Source organism: Vicugna pacos, chromosome 13, assembly GCF_048564905.1.
Source record: "Vicugna pacos chromosome 13, VicPac4, whole genome shotgun sequence".
Classification (NCBI taxonomy): Eukaryota; Metazoa; Chordata; class Mammalia; order Artiodactyla; family Camelidae; genus Vicugna; species Vicugna pacos.
The window spans coordinates 3,850,075-3,876,112 of record NC_132999.1 but is presented as its reverse complement, the minus strand read 5'-3'; the positions used below and the strand labels follow the sequence as shown (position 1 = coordinate 3,876,112).

The window sequence follows — 26,038 nt, the reverse complement described above, 5'->3', positions numbered from 1 at the left end:
TCCAGACAGAAACCTAAGCCACCCATGCATTTAAAAATATGACCGTCTTCTCCTGCAGGAGCTCCAATTAGCAGAATTTCACATGAGCCCAAGTCTAGGATACTATTTTCAAGGAGAATGTTGATAAGAAGGAAGACAGAAAGCGAGGAAGGGAGGCCTGGCTACTTATTTTTTCCAACCAAAAAAGAACTTAGTCTTCAAAGGAGTCCCATAGCTATAGGTTATAGTTACACATCCATGATAATGTCTGGCATATACTGGTATCCATGCTGTAAACGTTAATTATATTTTGAAATGACTGTGAATGAGAGCCTTGGTAGTTACCGAAAGGAGTAGGTGCAGAGGCTCACTGAGAATGTAGCTGAGGGCTTCAGCGATGGAGTGGGTTTGAGATCTGTAATCACAGCTCAAACAGAAGGGCTGGGATTGTGTCGTTTCCCCTTTTCCTTACTTGTGTCACTTGGTATGAATTTTCTAGAATTGTTTTAATTCTTAGTTCTCCTTGGAAATTACTCCCTCAGTGATTGAATGGTACAGCAATCTCGATAGGCATCCAGTGTCCCGAGAAGTTAAAAGGACTCTTAAAACGATTTGACTTGTGGCCAGGTGAAAGCATGTGATGCTTCGGCATGGAGATAGGAGAGCTAGAGGAACTGGGATAAACTGGGGAGAGAGCTATTGTTTAGGAAACTTCAAGTAAGTGCCAGGCATTCTACGTATATTGTGTAAAATTCTCACACACCCTAAAATTACTTGCTGTTATCACAAATTAGGAAACTGAGGCTCAGATAAGGTAAGGATTTTATCCCACATCAAACAGCTGTTAAATTAAAGAGCAATTTGAATTCATGCCTATTTGATTCCAAAACCCATGCTCTTTGCACCAAGCTATGCTGTCTCTAGCTACCTTATATAGATGTCATTAATCAATTTGGCCTTTAGTGGAACAAAGAAGCATTGGAGATAACCACACCAAAACCAGGTAGCACTCCTCATCCTAATGGAGAAGAGAGAAATAAATAACTAAAGCGAAAATGGCTGAACAGAAAGATGAAAGGAAAGGGGCATTGAAGGCTGTTCACATATCTGCTAGATAGAAATTCTTTTAACCTCATAATGTCAATCAAGCAAACACTTAGTGAGTGATTGTGATACGCAGGAGCCGGGCTAGGCATGGCAGAGCCCGAAGGGACAAGCAAGATAGCTCCTGTCCTTGTGAATCTGAAGTCTAATGTAGGGGGAAGCAGGGGATGGGGAGAGACTTAGAAAAAGTAGGCAAGAGCTGTCTTACTATGACCTATAAGGTAGAATAGAGCCCCAAACAACCTGAGTAATTCACCTCTCGCAGAGCACTCTCTCCTTTTTGCTTCAGGACAGATTTCCAGACATAGAAATGGGTGAAGTGAAGACTCTCCAAGGGCATGGCATCTGTAGCCTTTTCCTAGGTGCTGCCTTGCAAAGCCTGGGGCTTGAATTCTTATCTTTCTAAAAATAGATGTTACTATAATAATGATTCATGCTTCTTGTAAAAAACAATGTAGAAATTTGGAAAATAGAAATGAAAATATTATGTAAATGTATGGTAAATATTGTAACAATGAACATAGCCCCTGTTCCTCAGTGGTGTGCACACACACAAGTGCACATACAGTGATTATTTTATACGTATATATTTCTAGGATCATATTAGGTCTCTTGTTCCCAAATCAGCTTTAAAAAAAGTACTTAACAACATACATAGTTTCTAAGGCAACTCCCAAGACAACATATTATCTGCCTTACTACAAATAAAAGAAACAGTGTTGTTCATGTTCTCCTGATGGTTATTTGAAAAGATAATTTACTTTAGATTTGGACTTAAAATACTGTGTTTTAGCAATAGAAATTGAAATGGTCAGGGTGCAATGTGAACTATAACTTCAATAGAATGATTGTTTTGCTGATCTAATTGGTTATGGGAATAAAAGGATAAGGTTTAAAAGAAACATATCCTATTGTCTGGCACTGATGAAAGAACCCACAGAAATCTCTTCACAAAATGCTGACATTTTACAGTACAGTTCTGAATGATGTGTAAATGCTCTTAAAACTTCTTTATGTTATAGTGCTTTATAATGTCAGAATTGTACAGTGTTAACTTCTAAGTAAATTTTAATCTGGAAAATGGGAAGGTCGTCTGGAAGGAATAATGCTGTTCCATGGAAATCTGATGAGTTTTTAAAATATATACTTTTTTGAAAGTGACAATCTGTTGACAGGTAGTTGCGAATGCATTTTAAATTCCATCTAAAGGAATTTATTTTTTAAAAATCTGTTTTTAAATTGGGATATAATTCCTATAGTAAAATGCATATATCTTAAGTGCACAGTTCAAAGTATTTAAACAAATGTAGATGTTTGTGTCACTGACATCACAGTCAAGATACAGAGTATTACAAGATATTTCTTTTAATTTAGGCAAATGTCATAGTGACTGACTGGTATGGGGCACATGGCAATGATCCATCCACCCTGCAATACAGAGGGTGTGGAAAAGAAGGAAAATTCATTCATTTCACCCCTGACTTTCTACTAAATGATGACTTAACAGCTGGCTACGGATCGCGGGGTAAGTGTGACCAGTCAAGAAATAGACCTCGGACAGCACTATTTACACTATTCTGTGCTTAGTGCTGAAAGGCACTCAGAGAACTTGAAATCAGCCAAGGACTTACCATCTGGATGAGAAGACAGACCACATGCCCATGAAAAGATGAGGGACCAAGTGAGCCAGAAAGGGTTAAGTACCAGATGAGTGGCCCAGACAGGGAGTGCTACAAGAATTCCAAGAAGAGAGAGAACATGTTGAGCTAAAGGTGGTGGAAAAGGCTTCACAAAGGAGAGGACCTTCAAGGTCAAATGTCATTTTGATAAATGGAAAGAAGAGAGAGAACAGTAGAAGAGTCTGAATGTAGCTGAGGCAACTTAAGAATCCAGGGCACATTGGACAGAGGGGAGCAGCAGACCCCACTGATGGTGCGGAGAGACTGTGGGTAGTGAGCAGTGGGACAAGATGCTACAACGCACGTGGGAATAGGTCATGGAGAGCCTCTAAGACCCACATTAGTGAGTCACTGCTGAAGGTTCTAGCATAGGAGTGAAAACATCAAAGTGGGGCGATCAGAAGATGAATCTGGCTGCACAGATGGTCTGGGTCCCTCAAGTCAAAGAGGGAGAAACTGGGCATCTGGAGAATGAGCGCAAGTCCAGGTGTGAGACCATGAGACTTGAGTAAGATCGGAGGCAGTGAGATGGGAAGGGCAGGAAAGATGGCAGTAAGGACAAGAGAATTTCCTATGTGCCAAGTGCTGTGTTATTTGCTTTTAGAATGTTATCTTATCCAATTCTAAGTAGTGAGAGATCTTCCAGAGGGGAAAAATGGAATAGAGATCAGCACTGCTTTGGAGTGAAAGGCAAGGATTTGGGGGGTGGGCAGCATTAAGGAAAGCACCGGGTTTTTTATTAGAGATAGAAGGGACCAGTTTAAAGGCGAAATCCACTAAAGTCTGAATTTAGGCGAGTGATTGTGAGGAGCAGTGGACTCTGTTGGTGGGAAGACCCGGCCCACGGTTGGACAAGGATGACCGGAGTTTGACAGAGACATCAGGGTTTGGAGACTGGCATTCCGTGGATGACATCTGAGAAAGAAACTGTGGTGAGGAAGAGTCACAGGTGAAGGGCAAAGTATCCAATTCTCAGTTTTCCGTTTTGGATTTTAACATACAGCAGTGCCTTTCAAGTGATGTTTTCACTGTTACCCCCGTTTAAGTCTAACCAGATTTTATTATCCTCTGTACAACTAGCCACACCCTCTATCAAACACACTTTATAAAACTTTATAAAAATAGGGTTTCTTCTTGGTAACTGTGTGAGGTGCTGATAATCTTTGCACAAATATGTGACCTCACCAACTCTTCTAAATCCCATGATTTAGCACAGGCTTGTCCTTAACACTCTCAGCTTAGATGGTTCCCCTCCCTTCCTTTGGCCCCAGGTCCCAAAATTGCATAATATGTCAGAGCCTGAGTCAACTCAGCAAACACTTCTTGGGTTCCCAGAGCTTTAAAGAATTCAGGGGAAAAAAAAAAAGTATACTTTGGGAGGGGCGTTAATCTGGAAAGCTTGTATTAGGGATAAGCCAGTTTTTATCTAAACATAGAAGAAAATGCAAGATTTAGAGAGGTGGAGATAAACTTATCAATGATTGGATGCCGAGGATGAGGACTTCCACGAGCTAAGAATTAGTTAATATACACACAGAGAATCAGGGATAAAATGAAAGAGAAAGGACCGTCCAAGCTGGAGAGGAGGTTCTATTATCTTTCCTGCTCCTTCTTCCTGCCCTGGCCCCAGGGTTGCAATCACTGCCCCAGGCAGAGAATCACCTACAAGGAAACAAGCAGTAGGCATGCTTGGGCGTCACACACTGAGGAGCAGCAAGGCTTTATTTGCTTCTTTGATGTCTTAGTCCATCTCGGCTGCCGTAAAAAAGTACTGTAGATTGGGAGGCTTATCCCCAACAGAAACGTCTTTCTCACAGTTCTGGGGGCTGACGTCCAGGAGCTAAGCACTGGCAGAACTGACGTCTATGAAGGCCCACTTCCTGGTTCACAGACAGCGTCCTCTCGGTTGTCCTGTCATGGCAAAAAGAGGGAGGGAGCTCTGTGCACTTTCTTTTATAAAAGCACTAATCCCATTCATGGGGGCTCCACCCTTATGCCTTAGTCACCCCAAAGGCCTGTCTCCTACCACACTCACACTGGGGATGAGGATTTCAACATGAGCATTTTGGGGAGACGCTTCATTCAGTCCGTAGGCTTCTCTTCTTTTCCCAGAATCCTGAACCTACAGGCATGTTTGAAGCTAAATAGAAACCTGTTAGGCAGCTTCCCTGGGGATGTGAGAGGACGTGGGACTCCCCACTGATTTCAACACGTAAATCACTGGTTTGCACTTACAGAACTAACCATATTTCCACACTGCCTCTTTTATGATGGTGGGCAATAAAGCGGAAGATTATGGGGGTGGGCTGGGGAAGAGGAAAGCGGGAGGAAGAATTGCACGTCAACCCTTTGAAATGAGTGTGTATTATCAAGTGATGTTACACCTTCCCTGATTAGCAAGGTCCACTGTTGAAATTTAAGGAACTCAAAGCAAAAGCGCTCTCTTCCACAGGCAGAGTGTTTGTTCATGAATGGGCCCACCTCCGCTGGGGTGTGTTTGACGAATATAACAGTGAGAAACCTTTCTACATAAATGGGCAAAATCAAGTTAAAGTGACAAGGTTAGTACTTTTTCACATGTTTAAAATTCACTGTTTATTTTTTGACCCTAAAATTGAATTTATAGTGGCAGCTGAAGCTTAATTGACAATTTTCAATTTTTATTTTAATACATTTTAAAAATTGGTAAATATTTATGTGATTCAAATATCAAAACAATATAAAAAGTTACACTCATGTATCATGTTCCCACTACTCTCTTTTCCCTGTTCCCGTCCATCCCCTCTACATAACGATTTTTATTCGTTTCTTGTATATTTTTCTTGCTTCTTCTTCTTGTTTCTTCAGGAAAGTTCAAATAAATATGAATATGTATTTTTCCTCACTCTTTTTAACTTTAATTGCATAGTGGCCCATTGCATGGATATACCAGAATTTTTCAGCCAGTCCTCTGTTGTTGAGCAAATGGGTTGTTCCCAATATTCAGTCATTACTACAGGTTCTAATGCTATACAGAAGTCATTTCCATTACACGCAGGAAGATCTGTTTATCGATCGAATCGCTCCCAAGAATCATTGGGTCATAGGGTACCTTTAGCTGTAATTTTGGTAAATATTGACTGATTCTTCCACTTAACGTTGTATTGTCTTTTCTTCCCACTGATAGCATTTGAGACTGCTTATAAAGGAAGGAATCCTTTTAAATACCATCATTATGTGTTCATTCTCTTCTTCCTCTGATATCCAATGGTAATGAACTCAAAGGAGCCCTGATTCAGGATACCACCACTTTTGCCTTTCCTTGGGCCTCCAAAAGTTCATGTTGTTGTCCTGGAAGCTTTTGCTTGGACCCTGGTTAGCTGGTAAAGCCCTTGGCAATGCAGAGCCACTCATTCAAATCAAATGCTTTAAAATAGAGTGTAGTGCGTTTCTATTGATCTGCCTTAATCATTTTAAAAATGTTTTATGTGTATCTAGCAATCTACAGTCCTTGAAAGAAATGATTTTATGAGCCAACGAAAAAGAAATATTAAGTACTTCTAAAACAGACCCAATTTTTCTTCCCATTTTAGGTGTTCATCTGACATCACAGGCATTTTTGTGTGTGAAAAAGGACCTTGCCCCCAAGAAAACTGTATTATTAGCAAGCTTTTCAAAGAAGGATGCATGTTTATATATAATAGCACCCAAAATGCAACTGCATCAATAATGTTCATGCAAAGTTTATCTTCTGTAAGTATGATCTTAGAGTAACAAACGCCCATAAGATTCCATCTCTTCCCAATATAGGCTGATATGTTTTAAGTAAACAAAGGGACAATTAAGATTCACTACATTTTAGAGCTTGGGGGACCTTAGAGTTCATCTAATTTTTACTTTATAGATTAAAAAAAACCCTCAGCATGCTCTCCTTGCTCACTGCCCAAGATGATCAGTAAAAACTGATTCCTTTAGAAAGTGATTATTTGCTTTCCAGGGAAAGTGATTTAACAAGAGAAATCCTGGAGACGTCTAAATAAATGGTTCATGTGTTGGTGCTCCTGTATCCTTTGATAGGAAAGTTCATTGGGTTAATGAGAGTGATGTAACACATGATTATACTTCTGTCATTTGAGGTAGCATACCATTCTTGTTTGAATGGAATTTCCCAATTCTCTTTCCCTTGTTTCCCATAGTCTAGACCTTAAAAAAGAAAAGTCAGGTGTTACCAAGGGAAGTCAACTAACCCTTAGCTTCACAGGTTCAGAAACTCAATCTCGTCAGTCTTCCACACTAACTACCTGACAAGAGACTAGTGTAGGAATCCAGAACACAATTTAAAAATTACTATTTAAAAAGAATACTCTTAACTGTCATGAAGCTCTGACACTCACATCCTCTGGCCAGCTCATTTCCTCTCTGAAAGAATCAGCATAGACTAGCCATGTTCCTCCCAGAGACCTGCTCTGAATGTGTGGAACAGGAAAGGAGGGAGTCAGGAGACGCAGAGATTTAGTGGTATCAGCCCTCATAACCCTACGTATTTACCAACTTCTTCCCGTCAGTGGGGCACCTCCTCTCTGTGGGGCTGGGAGCACCTGGGCGGTGCCCCTCTGAAGTTTTCTGTTTCTACAGTTGACCAATGTCCCTTAGATTGACAAATTCTATTTTTTTAAGATAATTTTTTTATTCAGTCCAGTTTGAGTCAAGGCTAAGACTCATTCTGTAACTTTAAGATGACTTTTAATATTTTTTGTCCAATGCATTATGGTTTTAATTTACAGCTTTACTGTCTGAAGCCAAGTTAATTCCATGTATTTCATCTACATTGTTTGTGACTTGGTACTGTCTTTGTGATCATCTGAAAGACCTACTCATTAATATCCAGTCAGAAAAGTTTCACAATTCCCTAACCATAGTCATGAACTATAAAGAAAAGGGTTAAAAACAAACAACAAGTACAAAACAGGTTCTACCTCGTTTCCCCGTCCTTCTAAGAAACTCATGTCCTTGTGCAATTACTCACTTTTTGAAGTTCAGCTTTCTTTTCTGAGATATTTGAGTTGGGACTAGAGAGTCTGTAAGATTTCTTTTAGCTCTAAGCTTCCATGAATCTGATAGCAGGAAGCATCCACTCTTTGTAGGAATGTAGCCACTGGGAAATAGATGACAACACATTACTTTGCAATGCAAATCATGCCTTTAAGGGGATGCTGGCCTAGGTTTCACATTATCAAATGAATTATAGCTCTATTTCCAGATTGGGGGTAGTGGGAGATCGGGAAGTAGATTTAGGTTGTTTTTTTCCTTATCTTGTTCTTATAGAGATCAGTATTTGAACTAGCTCAGTATATGTTGACTGATCAATAAAGGTGCAGTGGTTACTAAATACTATTCCAAGGAATAGGCTGAGCAAAATAACATCTCCTGCAGTGTTTTCTTTAGCAGATTATCATGATAAGAAAAGTGAGTTTGTTTAATTTTTTTAAGAGTAAGATATTCATACATGATCTATTCTCAGTTGTCTAAGTACAAATAAACTTCAGTAGAGGTTGACCTTGGCAAGGGTGCCAGTGTTTCAAGCAAAGGGTGCCAAGGTTTCTTTGCAAATGGGAGCGAATTCTTGAAGCAAAGAAGGATATTGCTGTAGCACTTCTGATTTCTCAAGTTTCAGCTCATTTTTCCTTTTCACCTTTAGCTGAGAACAAGAAGTATGTCTAATAGGAGAAGAGTACCTTTATTTTCTGATAGGCTTTATTCTCTCTCCAGGTGGTTGAGTTCTGCAATGCAAGTACCCACAACCAAGAAGCTCCAAACCTGCAGAACCAAATGTGCAGCCTCAGAAGTGCGTGGGATGTGATTGCAGACTCTGACGACTTCAGTCACAGTTCGCCTCTGCAGGGGGCTGAGCTTCCACCTCCCCCTGTGTTCTCCCTCGTACAGGCGGGTGACAGAGCGGTCTGCTTAGTGCTGGATGTGTCCAGCAAGATGGCGGAGGTAACGTTTGAGCCAATATAGTCATAAACCGTTGATTATTTTTTCTGTCAGGTTTTAATTCTTTCTCTTTTCAGAGGGTAAAGGCAAGGATGGGTGAAGCCAAAGGCTTGGAAGAGTCAAGGCTACCATCTTTCCTTGGAGAGGAGAGAGAATGTGGCCCAGAAATGGAGATAATGCAGATAAATAAAATCCACAGATAATTCCTAACTCTCACTTTTGCTTCTAATTGCAACCTTTGCAACCAAAATCCTTTCCAAAACTCTGACATGTAATGAAAGGCTCTTTTCTGGCCACATTCCACTCATAGACAGACATCAAGTAACGACCTTATTTCTCACTTATATACTATTGTATCCAGATCCAAAATTCAGAATTAGTAACAGCTCATTTCTTATCTCCTTCTCCATTCTTAGGGAGAATATATAATGTTAAGACTATCAACAAGTGTAACCCAAAAGATTTTTTTTTGCCATAAAATACGACTTTTATTTCACATACCTTAGAATACTGCCAACCTTCTTCCGATGTAAAGGTCTATCCTTTATTTTAACTACAGAGCCCTCTTGGTGCCAGATAAAAATACTATTCTCTTTATGATATTAGGATGATAGTATTTATATTGTGAAGTACATTATAAAAATGACAAACTCTAGGTTGGGCCCACCCTCCTCATTTTTTAATATTGCTAGTCCATGACCATTGAAAGCTTGACTTTATAAATATTCTTTCCTCAGATTTTAATTAAAATAATTTAAAGCAATACAGGACATGGAAACATTACAAAAATACAAAGTGTGTAGACTCTGAGAGACCTGCAGGGTGTTAAATTGGCGGTGCTTCCTAATCTGCGTGAAATGCAGGTCCACATATTAGGGGGATGTGTAGGCTGGAGATGGAGATTGCAGCCACCACTGCACAGGTGGTCATGCGGCTCGGCTGGCAGCTCCCACAGCCTTCAGAACAAGGGACCCTAGTGACTGCATCCATGATGTCACCTGCCCAAACGTGGACATAAATATTACCTTATACTTAGTACTTCAAGGTATAGCTATTGTCATATACATATCTCAGTTGATCCTCGCAGTAATTCTATATTAACTAGAAGAATTATTATTATCCCCAATTTGCGGATGAAATGCTCAGCCTAAGACGACCGTGATAACAGAGGGCAGTGTCGGGACAGATGCTCTGACTGCTGCTCCTCTCTCTCTACCATCAGGTCTTCGCAATGCTTCCCCTTACCTAGGCTGAGTTTTAAAAGAAGCAGTTATAAGTCTAGTCTCTGTTGGTTCTACAATCTTTGAATTGTGAGTTGCAGAGAAATAGTGGATATTAAGTGTTCTTAGGGATTGGTACGTTATGAACAGCTTGTCAGGGGTCAGAGTTCCAAACGACACCATCCTCCCTGAAAAGCATTCATCCTTGAGACTGCAGATAATCAAACACTATTCTAGCATTGTCACTCTTTACAACACAAAAAAATAAAATCACAATCTGACATCTCCAAAGAATTAGCAGGGACACTTGCTAATGGAGTTACTCAGTCATACTTTTGTCTACCAATCAATTGTTGTTACCTTCCTTTTTTCGTTTTTTGCAACATAGGCTGATAGACTCCTTCAACTGCAACAAGCAGCAGAATTTTACTTGATGCAGATTGTTGAAATTCATACCTTTGTGGGCATTGCCAGCTTTAACAGCAAAGGAGAGATCCGAGCCCAGCTACACCACGTGAACAACGATGAGGACCGAAAGCTGCTGATTTCATACCTGCCTGCCACTGCGTCAGCCGATGCAGAAACCAGCGTCTGCGCAGGGCTGAAGAAGGGATTTGAGGTACAGTAGGGCGCCCCAAGCCTTGGATCACCGTCACTTTCCTTTCCTTTATTTTGTATCTGAGGTTGCTTCTGATTTGGGGCCATCTGTTACAATGTAGTCATAGGAGACTTGAGTATCGGAGAGTAAGGATGGGTTATCTTTAAGATCAGGACCATGTCTTGTTCACCACTGAACCCCTCGTGCCTAGCAATATAGCTGGCATGCTATAGTTGCTTAATAAATGTTTGTTGAAGGAATGCATAAATTAATGAATACAATGCTGGGAAACTTAAGCATCATCTGAACAATTTCTAACACTATCCCTATCATTTCTGGGACTTTCCTCTCTGTGGCTGTTGTTACCCTTTGATTTTCCAGTCAAACTCTGCATGTCTGGCTCCTGTCTATAGTCATACTAACCCTCAAGCTATGAATATCAATTAAGGCCAGAAGTATATTGTTAAGATTAACAGAATTCGCCTAAATCAGTACAAGTTTGGATTCAACATCGGGGATGCAGCCCTGTGTTGAACATCTGGTAGCAAGTAAAACACAGGGGAAGGGGTAGAAAGGGATAAATTGGGAGTTCAAGATTTGCAGATGCTAACTGCTATATATAAAATAGATAAACAACAAGTTCATAGTGTATAGCACAGGGAACTATATTCAATATCTTGTAGTAGCTTATGGTGAAAAGGAATATGAAAACTAATATATATGTATGTTCCTATATGACTGAAGTATTGTGCTGTACACCAGAAATTGACACAACATTGTAAACCAACTATACTTCAATAAAAATATATTAAAAAAAAAAACACAGTTGCAATTGTTGCTGCCTGCAGGCAAGTGTTTCTCAACCTTGGTTGCCCATTGAAATCATCTGGGGATTAAAAAGTTCTGATGCCTAGATCTCACCCCCAGAGATTTAACTTATCTTGGGTGTGAGCTTGCCTTTAAAAAATTTAAAGTTCCCATCTGACTCTAATGTATAGCCAAGGTCGAGAGCCCCTGCTCCAGGTCCTCTTATTGGCCATTTACTGGACCTCAGAAGCAAGGATCTCACACCATCATGTTCCCCCTTCTGTGATGGACACTATTCTAAACTAGGGGCAGAGCGTGGTGATTTGAACAGGAGGAGTCCCCACCCGCAGGTAAGCAGGCAGTGGCATGTAGGGTGACAAGGGCTGTGACAGGGTGAGGTGAGAACTGAGTAGAGAAGGGCATGGAGTGTGGGGAGCTACAGAGGACCTGGAAGAGGCACACATCCCACTGGTGGGGAATTTGGAGTGAGAGTGAATTCTGCTCAGTTTGGCATTCTGAATTACATTTCCTTCCAAATGACGGATACCCTACATGCAGGTGGTTGAAAAACTGAATGGAAAAGCCTTCGGCTCTGTGATGATATTAGTGACCAGTGGAGATGATGAGCGTATTGCCAACTGCTTACCCACTGTGCTCAGCAGTGGGTCAACTATTCACACCATTGCCCTGGGCTCATCTGCCGTTAAGAACCTGGAGGAAGTATCACGTCTTACAGGTAAGTAAATTTCTAAAACATATTTTAGAGCATTTCCTTTCAATTTGAATATTCAAGGAACAACCATGAAACTTAGATTATGTTAGCAGAATACACGGCTTAATTGAGAAAATATAAACAATTCTTTTAGGAAAAAGAAACAAAACCCACAAAAATTCATTGCAAAAACCTGCTGACATTTTTAATATTTAACTTAGAAGATGCCAACTAGATACGTCTAATGAAAATATCATTATTGTTATTTCTTTGTTAAACCAGCCTGAGCATGTAAAATCATAGAGCTAAAAGTAGGTTTAAGACTAAATGCACTAACTTCTGTAATAAGAACACATACAGTATTTTAAGATACGGATTTTGTTGTTGTTGTTCTAAATGAGGCACAGAGTAATTTTACCTTGTATTCCTATATTCAGTAAAACTGGGTTTGCTAACTTGAAAATTGAAAGTTAGGTTTTATTGAATTATTTTTGACAGTAATATTTTCAGAATGTAAATGTAAATATATAGCAATGTAAATAGGTAGCAATTAACCTAGATCGTCTTCAATAAGTGCTTGTTGCATTGCTGTCATGTATTGGGCAGAGTTCTAGACCCTGCAGTTACCGGCGTGAACAGAACAGACGACACGACCTGCCCTGGGCTGCCTGCTCCCCGTGTGGTTTGCCGTGCACCCCATGGTCATGCAGGCTGCTGTGCAAAGCTCGTCCAGCGCAGCCCCTGCGTCTCCCCGGACTCATCCTCTCATGCAAAGAAAGCTTGTCAGAAAAAGTCTATCATCTTATTTTTGTTTTATTTTATGCATTTTAACAGCTAACACCCAAACTGTGTATTTCAGGAGGTTTAAAGTTCTTTGTCCCAGACAATCCCAGCTCCAGTAGCATGATTGATGCTTTCAGTAGAATTTCCTCTGGAACCGGAGACATTTTTCAACAACATATACAGGTCAGAGTTTCCTCAATATTATATTTACAAATGGGGGAGAGGGAGATGGAAGCAAGGAAAACAGATGAACTGTGCTAACTGCCTCATTAACCTTATTTGAATATGCAGCAATCCTTGTTACAGTAAGAGAAGACTTTCAATGAGCTTCTTGACATCCCCAGAGCCACCCGTCATGTCTACCCGATGTCTGCACTTCTCAGCCCTAGGAGTCATTTCCCATAATTTCAAGGTCTATAGTGGAGCCTACTCCTTCCCTGCGGCTCAGAATGGGGATGGATGGAGGCAGGGCATGGGGTGGAGGTAAGGCCCAGAGAAAAGTAAGAGTCAGTGGGTTTAGTTTTAGCTCAAACTTTCCATCAATCAGAATCCATTTTACTTGATTCTTTAAAACCTGCTTTGAAGCTCCTCCCTCATATGCAAAATATCATCTACTTCATTAAATTCTAGAAGTTCCTAAAGATGTCTTCAACTTCCGCAATTCGGTTTTGCTCACAAAAATCTTCCTTTACTCAAGCCATTTTTTTAAAAAGGACCAATTTTTCCCCCTAAGTACTTGAAAGATAATTTGAATAAAACTAAATAATGTTTTGAATAGAATTTCATCTGCTGTTTCCTCGCAGATTGTAAGTGAACTTGCCAAGTTAATGGCTTGATGGGAACAATGAAGTCAGTAAATTATTCTTAGAAAATATTTAACGTGAAGATTGTATGTACACAGTAAAGGCAGTAACCACACTTCCATCATTAGAGGTGGAAAAAAGGGGAATTATAAATGATAATAACTGGTTCTTTTGCATAATCCTTCTACCTTTGATTTTCTGTTTAATAATATGGGATAAAAACAAATGTTTTAAAAAGTAAAAGAAAAAATTTAACAAAACATTATCCGTATGAGTCAAATTAGTCCCCAAACTTGGCCACCTGTCCCTGGTTGTTTGCATGCCATTAGCTTGGCTGGACTGTGACCAGAAACTACATCTGACCCCCTTCCACAGCCCCGAGCCCAGCACAGAATGAGGCACTGTAGTCAGCAGCCACAAGCGCTTGTTCAATTGATCTGAACAAATAATCCACAACGTCTTTGCTGTCGTCCACCAATAAAATTTTACACTTTTTCCAAGTCTGAGCAATCCCACCAAGGGCTGTTAAAGTATTTGTTTAATAAGTATAATTTTTTGAAGTTTTTTATAGGCTTCTATCCTTTGTGGATACACAATGACGAAATTCAGGGTCTCTGGTGTCAGCCTGCCTGGGCTCGACGCCCGTTCACCTCCTCGCTGTGTGACACTGGACAGCTTACTTCTCTAAGCCTCAGTCATTTCATCTGCTAAATGTGGGTAGAAACAGTACTCATCTCAGGGGGTTTTCATAAGGATTAAGAGAGATTATGTAAGTAAAGCACTTGGCACCGTGCCTGGCACCTGTACACAAGCAAGTACGCACATAGCTTCCTGTGAATGACTAAATGATTTTTCAAATGTACCACCCACCCGAAAGCCAATGTTTGATTTCTTATTAAAATACAGAAAAGTATCTGGACAGATTATATACAAATTAATTAGAGCACATTCACAAACAGAAATCAAAAAAAGCTTGTTAGAATTGCTGCTCTGAGGCTAATGTTGATTTGGGTAAGAGATTAAGTGTGGGAACAGCTAAAATCTCCCGATAAAGAATAATGAAGTGACACGTGCACTGGCTGTAACAAAGTATTTTATATCTACTGTACTTGCAGATATTTTCTATGAAAAATAATTGATGGAAATAGAGGACATGTCAGAATTAAATTGTTTTCATTTTTGCCAGTTCATTTTATTTGTCATAAAAGTAGAAGATGGGACAATTATGTATAGGCCAGAAACTTTCACATACACATTCTCCTGAGCAGCTTGAGAGTACGGGTGAAAATGTGAAAGCTCAACATCAGCTGAAAAGCACCGTGACCGTGGACAGCCGCGTGGGCAATGACACCGCCTTCCTAGTCACGTGGCAAACCGGCGGTCCCCCTGAGATCGTACTGTATGATCCTAGTGGGAGAAAATACCACACAGATGATTTCATCACCAACCTAGCTTTTCGGACTGCTCGTCTCTGGATTCCAGGGACTGCTAAGGTAAGCGTGGTAAGCTTGTTCATAAGGACAACATTTATTCAAGGTCATGACTTCCAATTGAATAGCATAATTAAACGCATTACATAAAGGAAACCCTAGGCTGATATGTCAAAATTTTACATTAGGTATATGAGGGCATTTTGTGAACGTTCAAAATTTAAGAGGAACAACTGACATGTGGTCAAAACTTTAAATAATGGATACCAAAGGCTTCTCACTTCAACAGTGGAAATCAGTATTTACATAGTATAAATAATTTCTTTTTGCTTACTTCTTGACATAGAATACCTATTTATATGCTTAGAAAAAACCCTACTTAGAGTTTATAATATAAATATATGTAATACAAATTTTTGAGCACCTACTATGTGCTAGGTCTTGTTCTAGGTGCTTTACAATAAAATAAGAATAAGAACAGGGCACTCAGAGCACACAGGAGGCATATTCAGGCAGTGGGAGGAGGAGAACGCTTCCTGGAAGTGAAGACATCAGAATGGAAATATGGAGGATTAAGGGACCGAAGGTGTGAATGACATTCTAGGCAGAGGAAACAGCATGTAGAAAGGCTCAGAGAAAAATAATATAGCTTTTCATAGAACTACAAGTACTAGTTTGATGCGGATGAACTACAGAGTGCAGTCATGCAAGGTGGGGATTTAGGGGGAGAAAAGAGGAGCGGGTGATGAGGCCAGTTATGCGGGAGTCAGTAAAAGGAGCAGGAGTTTGCATCTTGCAGGTACAAGGAAGCACTAAAGGTTCTAAGCAGGGTGGTGAATTGGTCAAGTCCATTCTCGCGTTGCCTGAACGCAGTCCCTCCTCAGCACCGTTGGTCCGTCCTCCCCCCAGATCGCTGTCAACAGCCTCTGCTTGGCCTCCCTCCCTCTGGGCTAGCACCTTTCCTGTCAGTCACCTCTGTCAGAGTGATCCTTCTGAAGCACAAACCTGATCGAACGTGTCTCCTCCTCGAAACTCTCTGATGGTCTCAGGATAAGACCCATGTGGTTACTATCGCATACCAAGCCCTTCATGTTCTGGTTTCTGCCAGATAATAGTAAAAATTTGAAATTTTTTTACACAATTTTTAAAGGTAACTTTCCATTTCTAGTTATTACAAAATATTGGCCATATCCCCATGCTGTACAACACACCCTCAAGGCTGCTTAGACCCAATGGTTTGTACCTCCCACTCCCTGACCCCAAACTCTCTCATCTCTGCCCCTGTCTCACCTTTCTCCACACTCATCATGTTCTTTTCACATCTGGGCACAAGGATCTACACTTTACTTCTTCTTGCTGCTTTTGCCCGACCTCTGTCTGGATTAGGTGCCCTGCCTCAACACACTTATTACACCCAAATAGCAGTTTTCCATGTGGAGGTTTCTGCCATGTGCCTGTTGTGACAAAAAAAAAAAATAGACAGATAGATGATTTTGATGCATGAATTGTGACTTCACTGGAAAACAGTAAAACCATATGAATCCCAATGAAGCAGGTTGGGCAGGGTGTGGTGGCATCTTAAATTTCCAGAGTTAAACCGTAACCCGTTGTTTTCTCTCTTCTTCCTCCTGCTCAGCTGTGTTCTTCCTGTTAATTCCAAAGTCTAAGAAGGAGCAGCAGCAGAAATGAGGAAAAAAGGAATATTTATGTATCATTTTATCAAAAGAACACATTTCTGCTACCTTGTAGTTTAAGCAAAATACTTTTTTCCAAAGTATTTTTTATTGAAGTACAGTTGATTTACAATGTTTCATGTGTATATAGCAAAGTAATTCAGTTATACACATATGTATTCTTTTTCAGATTCTTTTCCATTGTAGGTTATTACAAGATAGTGAATATAGTTCCCTGTGCTTACAGTAGGTCCTTGTTGTTTATCTATTTTATATATAGTAGTGCATATCTGTTAATCCCAAATTCCAAATTTATCCCTCCCCTACTAAGCTTTTTTTCTTTCAGGCATTCTTTAGCAGGTTTCCCCCAGGTAGCCCAGACAGGCAAAAGAGAATGGCATTTAACAATCTTTCTATAAATTCCTCATCATAGACATTGTAGAATCCTGACCTATTAAAATACAGTGTTCCTTTTCTTGGTCCCTAATAGTGTAGTTAGGTTTTGTTGCTTGAGATTTCTGGGCATGCGGTACAGAAAAGAAGGAATAGCAATGTTGCCTTTTAGTACAGGTTTTCCACATAAATCATAATTGTCCACTTAATTTGCTATAATTTTCTCCATTGTATAAAAGGAATAAAAACATTGAACCTCTTTTTGGGTGAAGGAGCTCAGATTAATATTTGTAAAGTACTTTAAAGCTGGACATTGTTACCATATCTTATAAAACTGTGAATCAAGGTGTATCCTTCCCCACAAATAAATGCAGAGTATAATTCCCTAAAGGGTTACCTAACAAAGTGGGTTGTACAGTGAGAGCCATGTAAATATGGAACTGACATATCTCCTAACCAATATCACTCTTCCTAACATTTCTTCTTTTTGTATATTTTAGAAAATGCATCATCAAAAATCAAGGACAAAAAACCCTAGGAGTTTAGGTTTAGGCTTTAAAATTAAGGGTTGAATTTTTTCTTCGCACTTGACAAACAAATGTCTCTGTTTGGCAGCCAGGGCTCTGGACTTACACACTGAACAATACCCACCATTCTCCTCAAGCCTTGAAAGTGACAGTGACCTCTCGCGCCTCTCGCTCAGCTGTGCCTCCTGCCACTGTCGAAGCCTTTGTGGAAGGAGACAGCACCCATTTTCCCCATCCCATGATGATTTATGCAATCGTGAGGAAGGGGCTTTACCCCATACCCAACGCCACTGTAACTGCTACAATTGAGCCAGAGACCGCAGATCCTGTTACACTGGAACTTTTTGATGATGGAGCAGGTAACAAAGAATGTCGCGTCATTTTTCATGTTCTCAAGAGCTGTTCTCATGCTACAGTATCAATACTAAGCTTATCTTTAAAATTCTTCCAATTCAACTCTTTTTCTCACCTAGTCTTAGGAGATTCTCAAATTCTCACAGACTCACTGAGTAGCCACAGTTCACTATCTGCACAAGGAAAGCAAAAGTGAACTTGGGAAAAGACAATCTCCACGAGGCCCCTTAGAGTGGCTGTGCGTGGGCAGAGTTGGGGGAAGAAGTTGCCCAACCCTAGGGCTTGGCCTCCACGTATCCAGTGACGCTGGCCACGCTCAGTAAGGTCACACGGGAACAGGCATGCCCATGTTCCTCTAGGATTCACCAGCTCTACTACTCACTGAAATAATCAGATTGGACAATTAAAATAGCAAGTGAAAACCCAGTAAGAGAGAGGCAATGACAGTTAATCCATTTTTTTCTCCTTGGACCTGGTTGTGAAGAGAAAATTGGAAACTGAACTTGTGGCCCATGAGACGACCCTAGACGGTTCTTTAGCCAAGTAGCTGGGCTGATCAGAGAGCACAGCCAGGGCCTTTTACATGTGTGATCTGGTCACAAGAAGACCGGGCCAGCAAGCCCAGAGGAATCAGGATAAATCTTTCCCGCCACTGGGGAAACAAATTAAAAACAAAACAAAACCCCCCTTCAAAGCACTCATTCTGCACAGGGAAGGTTCAGGGCTTCCTCATCACACGTCACAGACAACACAGCATCAGTCTGGGCAAACAGCAGCACCTGGGCTCTTTCTGGCTAACTTTTTTGACTTTTAAAAACAAACTCTTTTGTTATTTTATCTTTCTGTTCTGTTCTTTTCCTAAATTAAAACCTCAGAATGACAGTAGACCTCAGAGCCTAGTTAGCAGTCCCAGTGTTTGATCTCCCAGTAAAATCACACTCCCTCCCTCTGCTGTTTCAAAGATCAAATTTTTAAAGAGTATTAGATTTGGCAACCCTTTAGGTTCTCACCGTGGCAATCTTGCATGACATTTATGAAACAAAAGTTCGTTTAAAGAGTTTAGTTCCAGTCCACCTCAGAGGATTCTAGAGAAGTCCTCTTGTTTTTCCTGTTGGAGTGGATCCAAAGGAACTTCCCAGGCTCTGGCTGTGTCTCCCTGGCCCCACCTTTCACTTTTTGTGTATAATCCAAGACTATACTTTGCAAAATGCGCCTCCCTTGCCCCAGCCTGTGAGCTGGCCTGGACAACAGATCTTGCTTTCTTAGGGAAGATCACTTCAATAGACTCAATAGACTTTTATATTTATTTCCTGGAACCATTTCATTTATTTGATGTCTACACTTATACCCGGATGAAAGAAACAATGAAAAGATTGTTTAAACATCGAAGTATAAATTTAGATTTTTTTCCTCAGTACTTAATACTTGCACATAGTTGTCTAATACTTATTTTTATAATGGAAGTACTATTTATCTGCTAATAAAATTAACAAACAATAATAAAATTTATACTTGTCAAATGTTTTATAATTTTAAATGTACTTTTTCACACACACTCTCAAGTAATCATCACAATCACCCTGTGAGATAAATCAGCCCCATTTTATAGATGAGAAGACTGAGGCTCAGAGAGATTATTTTGCAGCTACTAAGTGGCAGAGCCAGACTTTAAAACAAGTCCCCTCACATCCAAGCCAGTGTTCTTTCCCCTTTCTTTCTTTTCTTTTCTTCGACTGAAGTATAGTCAGTTACAATGTGTCAATTTCTGGTATACAGCATAATGTCCCAGTCATACATATATACATATATTCATTTTTGTATTCTTTTTCATTAAAGGTTATTACAAGATACTGAATATAGTTCCCTGTGCTATACAGAAGAAATTTGTTTTTTATTTATTTTTATATATAGTAATTAGTATATGCAAATCTCAAACTCCCAAATTTATCCCTTCCCACTCGCTTTCCCTCAGTACCCATAAGATTCTTTACTAAAGTCTACAAGTCTGTTTCTGTTTTGTAGATGAATTCATTAGTGTCCTCTTTTTTCTTTTTTGAGATTCCACATATGAGTGATATCATATGGTATTTTTCTTTCTCTTTCTGGCTTACTTCATTTTGAATGACTATCTCCAGATCCATCCGTGTTGCTGCAAATGGCATTATTTTATTCTTTCCCCTTTATTTCTGACTCAGAGATTAAAAGCGCTGGTAGTGGTAGTTGTTGGAGGAAGAGGTTTTCCTTGATCAATTCTTACCAAAGATAGACCTGATTAATCATTAAACCACTAAATATCAATATTTAATTTCTTTCCAGTAGATAAAAAAGTTTTCTAAAACGACTATCACCATAAGTTGCTTAGTACTTTTTGTTTTAATAAAATATACTCCTGTTTTCCTCACGTTAAGGAGCAGCCCTGCCTCGCTAGCGGCAGTCTAGAAGCACCTTAGTGATGGTGCAGTGCCAGAGAACAGGGCTGGGCGTGCCGTGTGTGAGCGGAACTGACTCCAGGACCAGGCAGGCTGCTTGCCCACTGTGGCCACCTCTACTCCCACCGCTGCCCTGGAGTCTAGGCCTGCCAGCCATTCAGTCACGGACTTGGTTTGCAGTTGGGTGAGGATCAACGCAAAAACAAAGAAGCCTAGCCCTGGCTTTCATAATGCCTCCTGAAGCAAGGCACGTCCGTCCTCCTGAAGTGGACAGACCAAGAGCCTGTCCACCTCCCTAGTCAGCGTCAGCAAGCCCCGCGGACCTAGAACAACAGTTCCATGTATCCTCTAACGAGGAAATTAAATAATTTCACGCTATTATATCAACTGCCAGAGATTTTTTTCCATCAGGGCTTCAATGTTCTAAATCCCTTGAAACTGAATGAAAATGTGTATATATGCATACATATTTATTCCATCGGAGGAGATTAGCTTTTTTTTTCTTTAAGGTATTTTTTGTTGTGGGGGGGTAATTAGGTTTATTTATTTATTTAATTAGTTAATTAGTTGGTTAGTTGGTTAGTTAATTAGTGGAGGCACTGGGGACTGAGTCCAGGAAGTCCTGCATACTAAGCAAGCACTCTGCCACGGAGCTGCACCCTCCCCGCAGGAGAACAGCGTTTTTCTCAGAAGGGTCTGTGACTATAAACAGGCTTAAGAATGTGCTTGGTTTCTGTGAAAACCTCGTACTATTTTCAACTATAGGAAGGAGCGCTCTAAAGGTGATTATTAAATGCTTTGTTAGCACTGAAGCAGGTACAACTCATTCACCTTTAGAAAATAATTTTTCAGAGGTTAAGGAATCACTAGGAGAAATTATGGAGCTATTGGACTTTTAATCACCTGATAATATCAAAAGTAGCTGTGACCATAACAGCACATGCTAACATGGGAAGAATCAGGGGGATAAATCTGATTGTTAATGATTTAATTAAATATTAGTAATCAACTGTGATGACAAGTGTTGACACTGAGTTTTTTTTTAATATATAAACAGGTGCTGACGTTATAAAAAATGATGGAATATACTCGAGGTATTTTTTCTCCTTTGCTGTAAATGGTAGATACAGCTTGAAGGTGCATGTCAGTCACTCTCCCAGCATAAGTGCCCAAGCGCGCTCTGCTGCAGGAAGTCACGCCATGTATGTACCAGGTTACATAACAAACGGTAAGGGTCATTAGCACTGTTATTTGAATAACATCATTTAATGTATTGTATTTCTGATGAGTGTGTGCATGTATTAGAGGGAGAGGGGGAGAGAGAGAGAAATGGAATTTCAAAACTCTTTACATAAAGGTCAGTGCACAATTTGTTGATTATCTCTTCAGTCCTCAATGACTCATGGTAGCAGACACCAGGAAGGCAGTAGGTAATTCCCACAGATTTCTCCTACCTTCACTTTAGTCATTATTTTGACCTCTTGCTTGTGACTGTTTCATCAAAATTACTAACGAAGAGATTTATTCAGCTTTCCTAGTTTCAGCTCCTGTATTTCCTCTACAGAGCTTTAGGCTAGAGGAAGGGGCAAAAAGTTGCTAGCATTTTAAAGAAGAAAGGAAATAGCCCGAACAACCCACACAGGAAGTGAGTTCCTGAAAAAATACATGTGGATATTACAGGCAACTGACAGCTTCCTAAAGATATTTCTGTCTTCCTTCAAGATGAAAGTGCTAAGTACACAGAAGATACACATCTTTAAACACCATTATTACAGTAGTTCCTGACAGGAAACAGTGGTTAAAGTATAACAAACAGAATTATGCTATCGTCTTTAAAAATAATCTGAAAAAGCATTTAGAATCATTCTTATTTGCAAAACTGCAGAATCTTTATGTTGCTTTCCATGCATGTTAGCAGCAATAACTAATCATTTGGACTAGACCATAATGAGATTCTATATTTTTGTACTATATGTACTTTTCAGTAGAACATAATTAAGATGCTACAGGGGATTTGCATCTCCTGACATTCTTAGTGTTGACTAGGACACAATTTACTGTATTTAAAATAATTTGTATTACTTCAAAACCAATACAAACCAATTTGCCCGGTAACACGGTTTTACCACAAAGATGTGATTTTTTTTTAATCTAGATGTAATATTTCATTTCTAAATGAATATTGCCTCTCTTATTTATACATCAAACATTTTAAAGGCCTACGAGGAGACAGACCTAGGCCCAGGGACTTGGGACTCTAGGCAGAATAAGGCCTGATGCCCATCAGGGAGCCTGCAGGCTCCTGACTGGTCTAGGATCTTTTTTTAAACCCATGAATTTAAAGGATGCAAATATCAACACCTAGTGTACAGTGAGGTTGGAAAAGTAATTTTCGACTCTGCTTTTATCTGAGTACTTCATATAGGCCCTTAACAACACAGAAAAAAAAGTTCGGGTTCCCTAGGCGTGCCTACTGCACAGTTATGCAGTTGTGTCCCCTTTATTAGCTCATTTTCAGGTGATGACCTTGAGCATGCACTGCATTGAAAAACGGGAGCTGCTGTTTTCCCACCACCAACTCTCCAGACACAGCAGCGTCTATTCCCTCTCTCTCCTCTCCAGTGCCTCTGCTGGATCTGCTCTGGATCCATCCAGTCTGCTCATCCAGGGTCCTTGAGAGCTCTCCTTTGCATGTTCCCACACTACTGATCTCTCTGAACAATATTCAAGCATGATTTATTACTTCTCATATGAAAAAGAAATCTGTTGTTCCCCTTTCAGCTACTGTCCACCTCTCTACCCCTTTTCATTCAGTTCCTTGAAATAAAATCTAAATCTTCTAACTGTACCTTCTCACATCTAGTTTACTACTCTGCTCACCACAATCTGAGCCCTGCCCTCATCACTCACTGACATTGCTCTGGCTCTAGTCACCAATGACCACCCAGCGGTTAAATCCAAAGGACACACATCAGTCTTCATGTTACCTGATCTCAGCAGTGTCTGACACGGCTGATTGATCGCTCCTTTGCCGTTTCTTGGTTTCTGTGGTACCACACTCTCCTGGCTACCTCTTAACCTCAGGTTCTTTGTCCAGCTCCTCCTTCTCTAACAAGCCTCTGAGTGTTGGCAGTTCTCAGAGCTGAGTCCTAACCTTCTTACTCTTCTATCTGGAGTTGAACTGCCTGGGTTTGAAACCTAGCTCCTCCATTTACCAGCTGTGTGACTTTGGGCCAGTTACTTAGCTTCTCTGTGCTTCAGTTTCATCATCTGTAAAATGAGGGCATTACTGAAAAATTAAGTACTTGATTATGTAAGGTCCTTAAAGTGCCTGGCACACAGCAGGAACTCAGTAAATGCTATTCATCTTTACAGATGAAATTCTCACTAGGTAATTTCATTAACCCATATGGCTTAATAACATCTGTACATCCATAACTTCCAAGTTCATGGGTTCAGAATGAATAAATCTAGCTAAAATCTCTTCTTTGATCTTAAAATCCATACCTAACTGGCTCCTTGACATTGTCAATTAGATGTTTTACAGGAATCACAAATGTTGTAACTTCAGTGGTTAGTCTCCTCCCCTTAGCCTGTTTCTCCTCCCATGTTGCTTATCTTACAAACCTGAGAGCTATTCTTTTTTGTTCACCAGCTTTCTCTCCTTCATCATTCCATATTCAAATCCACCACCAGCTTTTGCTGATTTTATCTCCAAAATACATCTCGAAATGCTCACTTGCCTCCTCTCCCCTGCTACCACCCAGCCCAAGCTCCCGTCTTCTCCTGTCTGGGCTGCGCAGTGGCCTCACTGCTCTCTGCGCTAGGACACATTCTCCACTGACAGCAGCCAGAGGCACCTGTCGGAGAGCAAGCATGATCATATCACTGCCTTGCTTCCGCACAGCACGTAAGATTAAACTCTAAAATCACTCCAGTGGCCCATGAAGTCCTGCCTGAACTTCCATCTCCCATCTCATTTCAAACTACTCTCCTCCTTGCTTTAAGTTTTTCTAATTTGCCAAGCTCTTCTGCACCTCGGAGTCTTTACACAACCTGTTCCCTCTGCCTGGGGTGCTCTAAACCTCTACTCTTTACCTGGCTGATTCCTACTCACCTTCTAGGAAATCTTTAAACGTTACTTGCTTGATGCCACTTTAAATTATATCCCTGTGTTATTTTCTTTCATCGCACCCTGGCTTTTTTCCTTCTTACGTTTATTACAATTTGTAAATGTACATTTATAAATATGACTCTACAGTCCGTGAAGGATACTGTTTTATCCATGGCTACTGGCATAGCATATGCCCTCAAAATATTTACTGAATGAATGAGTAGATGAATGAATAAGCGAACTGTTATTCTAAAGATGTAGCAAAGGAAAAAAGGTCTTAAAATGCCTCTCAATAATCTGCAAAAACAAGCTATTCAGGAGATTGTAATTTGTCATTTTGGCTGTTCTTTTCTTTGGTGTCACAGGTAATATTCAGATGAATGCCCCGAGAAAATCAGTGGGCAGGAGTGAGAAGGAGCAAAAGTGGGGCTTTAGCCGAGTAAGCTCGGGAGGCGCCTTTTCCGTGCTGGGCGTTCCAGCCGGCCCACAGCCTGACGTGTTTCCACCATGCAAAATTATTGACCTGGAAGCCGTAAAAGTGGAAGAAGAGGTGACTTTATCTTGGACGGCACCTGGAGACGACTTTGATCAGGGCCAGGGTAGGTTTCTTGGTTCCACTACCTATTTTCCTACAAGGTGACATTTCCAATAATCATGTCAAGGGTTAGTTGGGTAAAAATCGCTTTGGGAGCTTAGAGGTGACAAAGCTGCAGAGGGCTGTCATGAAAAGCTTTGAGTACTGATAAGGCCACGTATCCCGGAGTGTGGGATCGAGAGCGCGTCAGCTCCCCCAGGGCTGAAGAGGCCCTGGTAAACTGACTGACGCTAACCATACAGAAACCTGCGATGGGAACATAAACACCACGTGTAACGGGGGTCCAGTCAGCAGAAATGGGCTCTGCATTACAGAGCAGACTTCCAAATAGTGGAGGTGATTAGTTTTCTAAAGATTGGATGGTGAATATTTGTTCAAGGATGTACAAAGGGAGGCTTAATAATTCCCGCAAGTCATGCAGAGCGGGGTGCGTTTTCATTTCCTACTTCTGGCCGTCGGTTTTGTTAGGGAGGCTGGGACCGGTTCCCTGGCTCGAGGCTTTCCTACCCTTGCCTGGACATCGACAGGTTCCTCCTTCTGCTTCCCCACTTTTCCCCTTCTAATGCCTGTGCCAGGCTTCAGGCTTCCTCCTACCTCATCTCATGATTCCCAGAGCAACTCAACAAAATAAGCTGAAAGAATAATCTTTCCAACACCTCTGCCATTACCAAAACGTAACTGTCTGTGATTATACACTGAATGATTTATTTCACAATGCTTCTGGTTGAGATTTCTGTATCAGTCAGTAACAGTGACCACCTTGGGCCTTTGCCAGTCTTGTTTTCAACTTGGGTCATCTTTGTTTGGCTTCTAATTCTCTGTTCACTATTCTCTCCAGAATGTATCTGAATTACAAATATTTCTG

At 40.5% G+C, this 26,038-nt stretch overlaps 1 protein-coding gene across 1 annotated transcript in view; it reads left to right on the top strand.

Moving 5' to 3' along the window:
• The window catches only part of CLCA2 (chloride channel accessory 2), a 33,742-nt gene that overhangs the window by 1,878 nt on the left and 5,826 nt on the right, over positions 1-26,038 (top strand). The window contains exons 3-13 of the mRNA XM_006205926.3: positions 2,458-2,608; positions 5,215-5,323; positions 6,335-6,494; positions 8,511-8,738; positions 10,344-10,574; positions 11,919-12,096; positions 12,932-13,038; positions 14,927-15,151; positions 17,770-18,040; positions 21,522-21,692; positions 24,944-25,177. Of these exons, the coding sequence (XP_006205988.2) occupies positions 2,458-2,608; positions 5,215-5,323; positions 6,335-6,494; positions 8,511-8,738; positions 10,344-10,574; positions 11,919-12,096; positions 12,932-13,038; positions 14,927-15,151; positions 17,770-18,040; positions 21,522-21,692; positions 24,944-25,177 (2,065 nt within the window). The remainder of the gene's footprint in view (positions 1-2,457; positions 2,609-5,214; positions 5,324-6,334; positions 6,495-8,510; positions 8,739-10,343; positions 10,575-11,918; positions 12,097-12,931; positions 13,039-14,926; positions 15,152-17,769; positions 18,041-21,521; positions 21,693-24,943; positions 25,178-26,038) is intronic.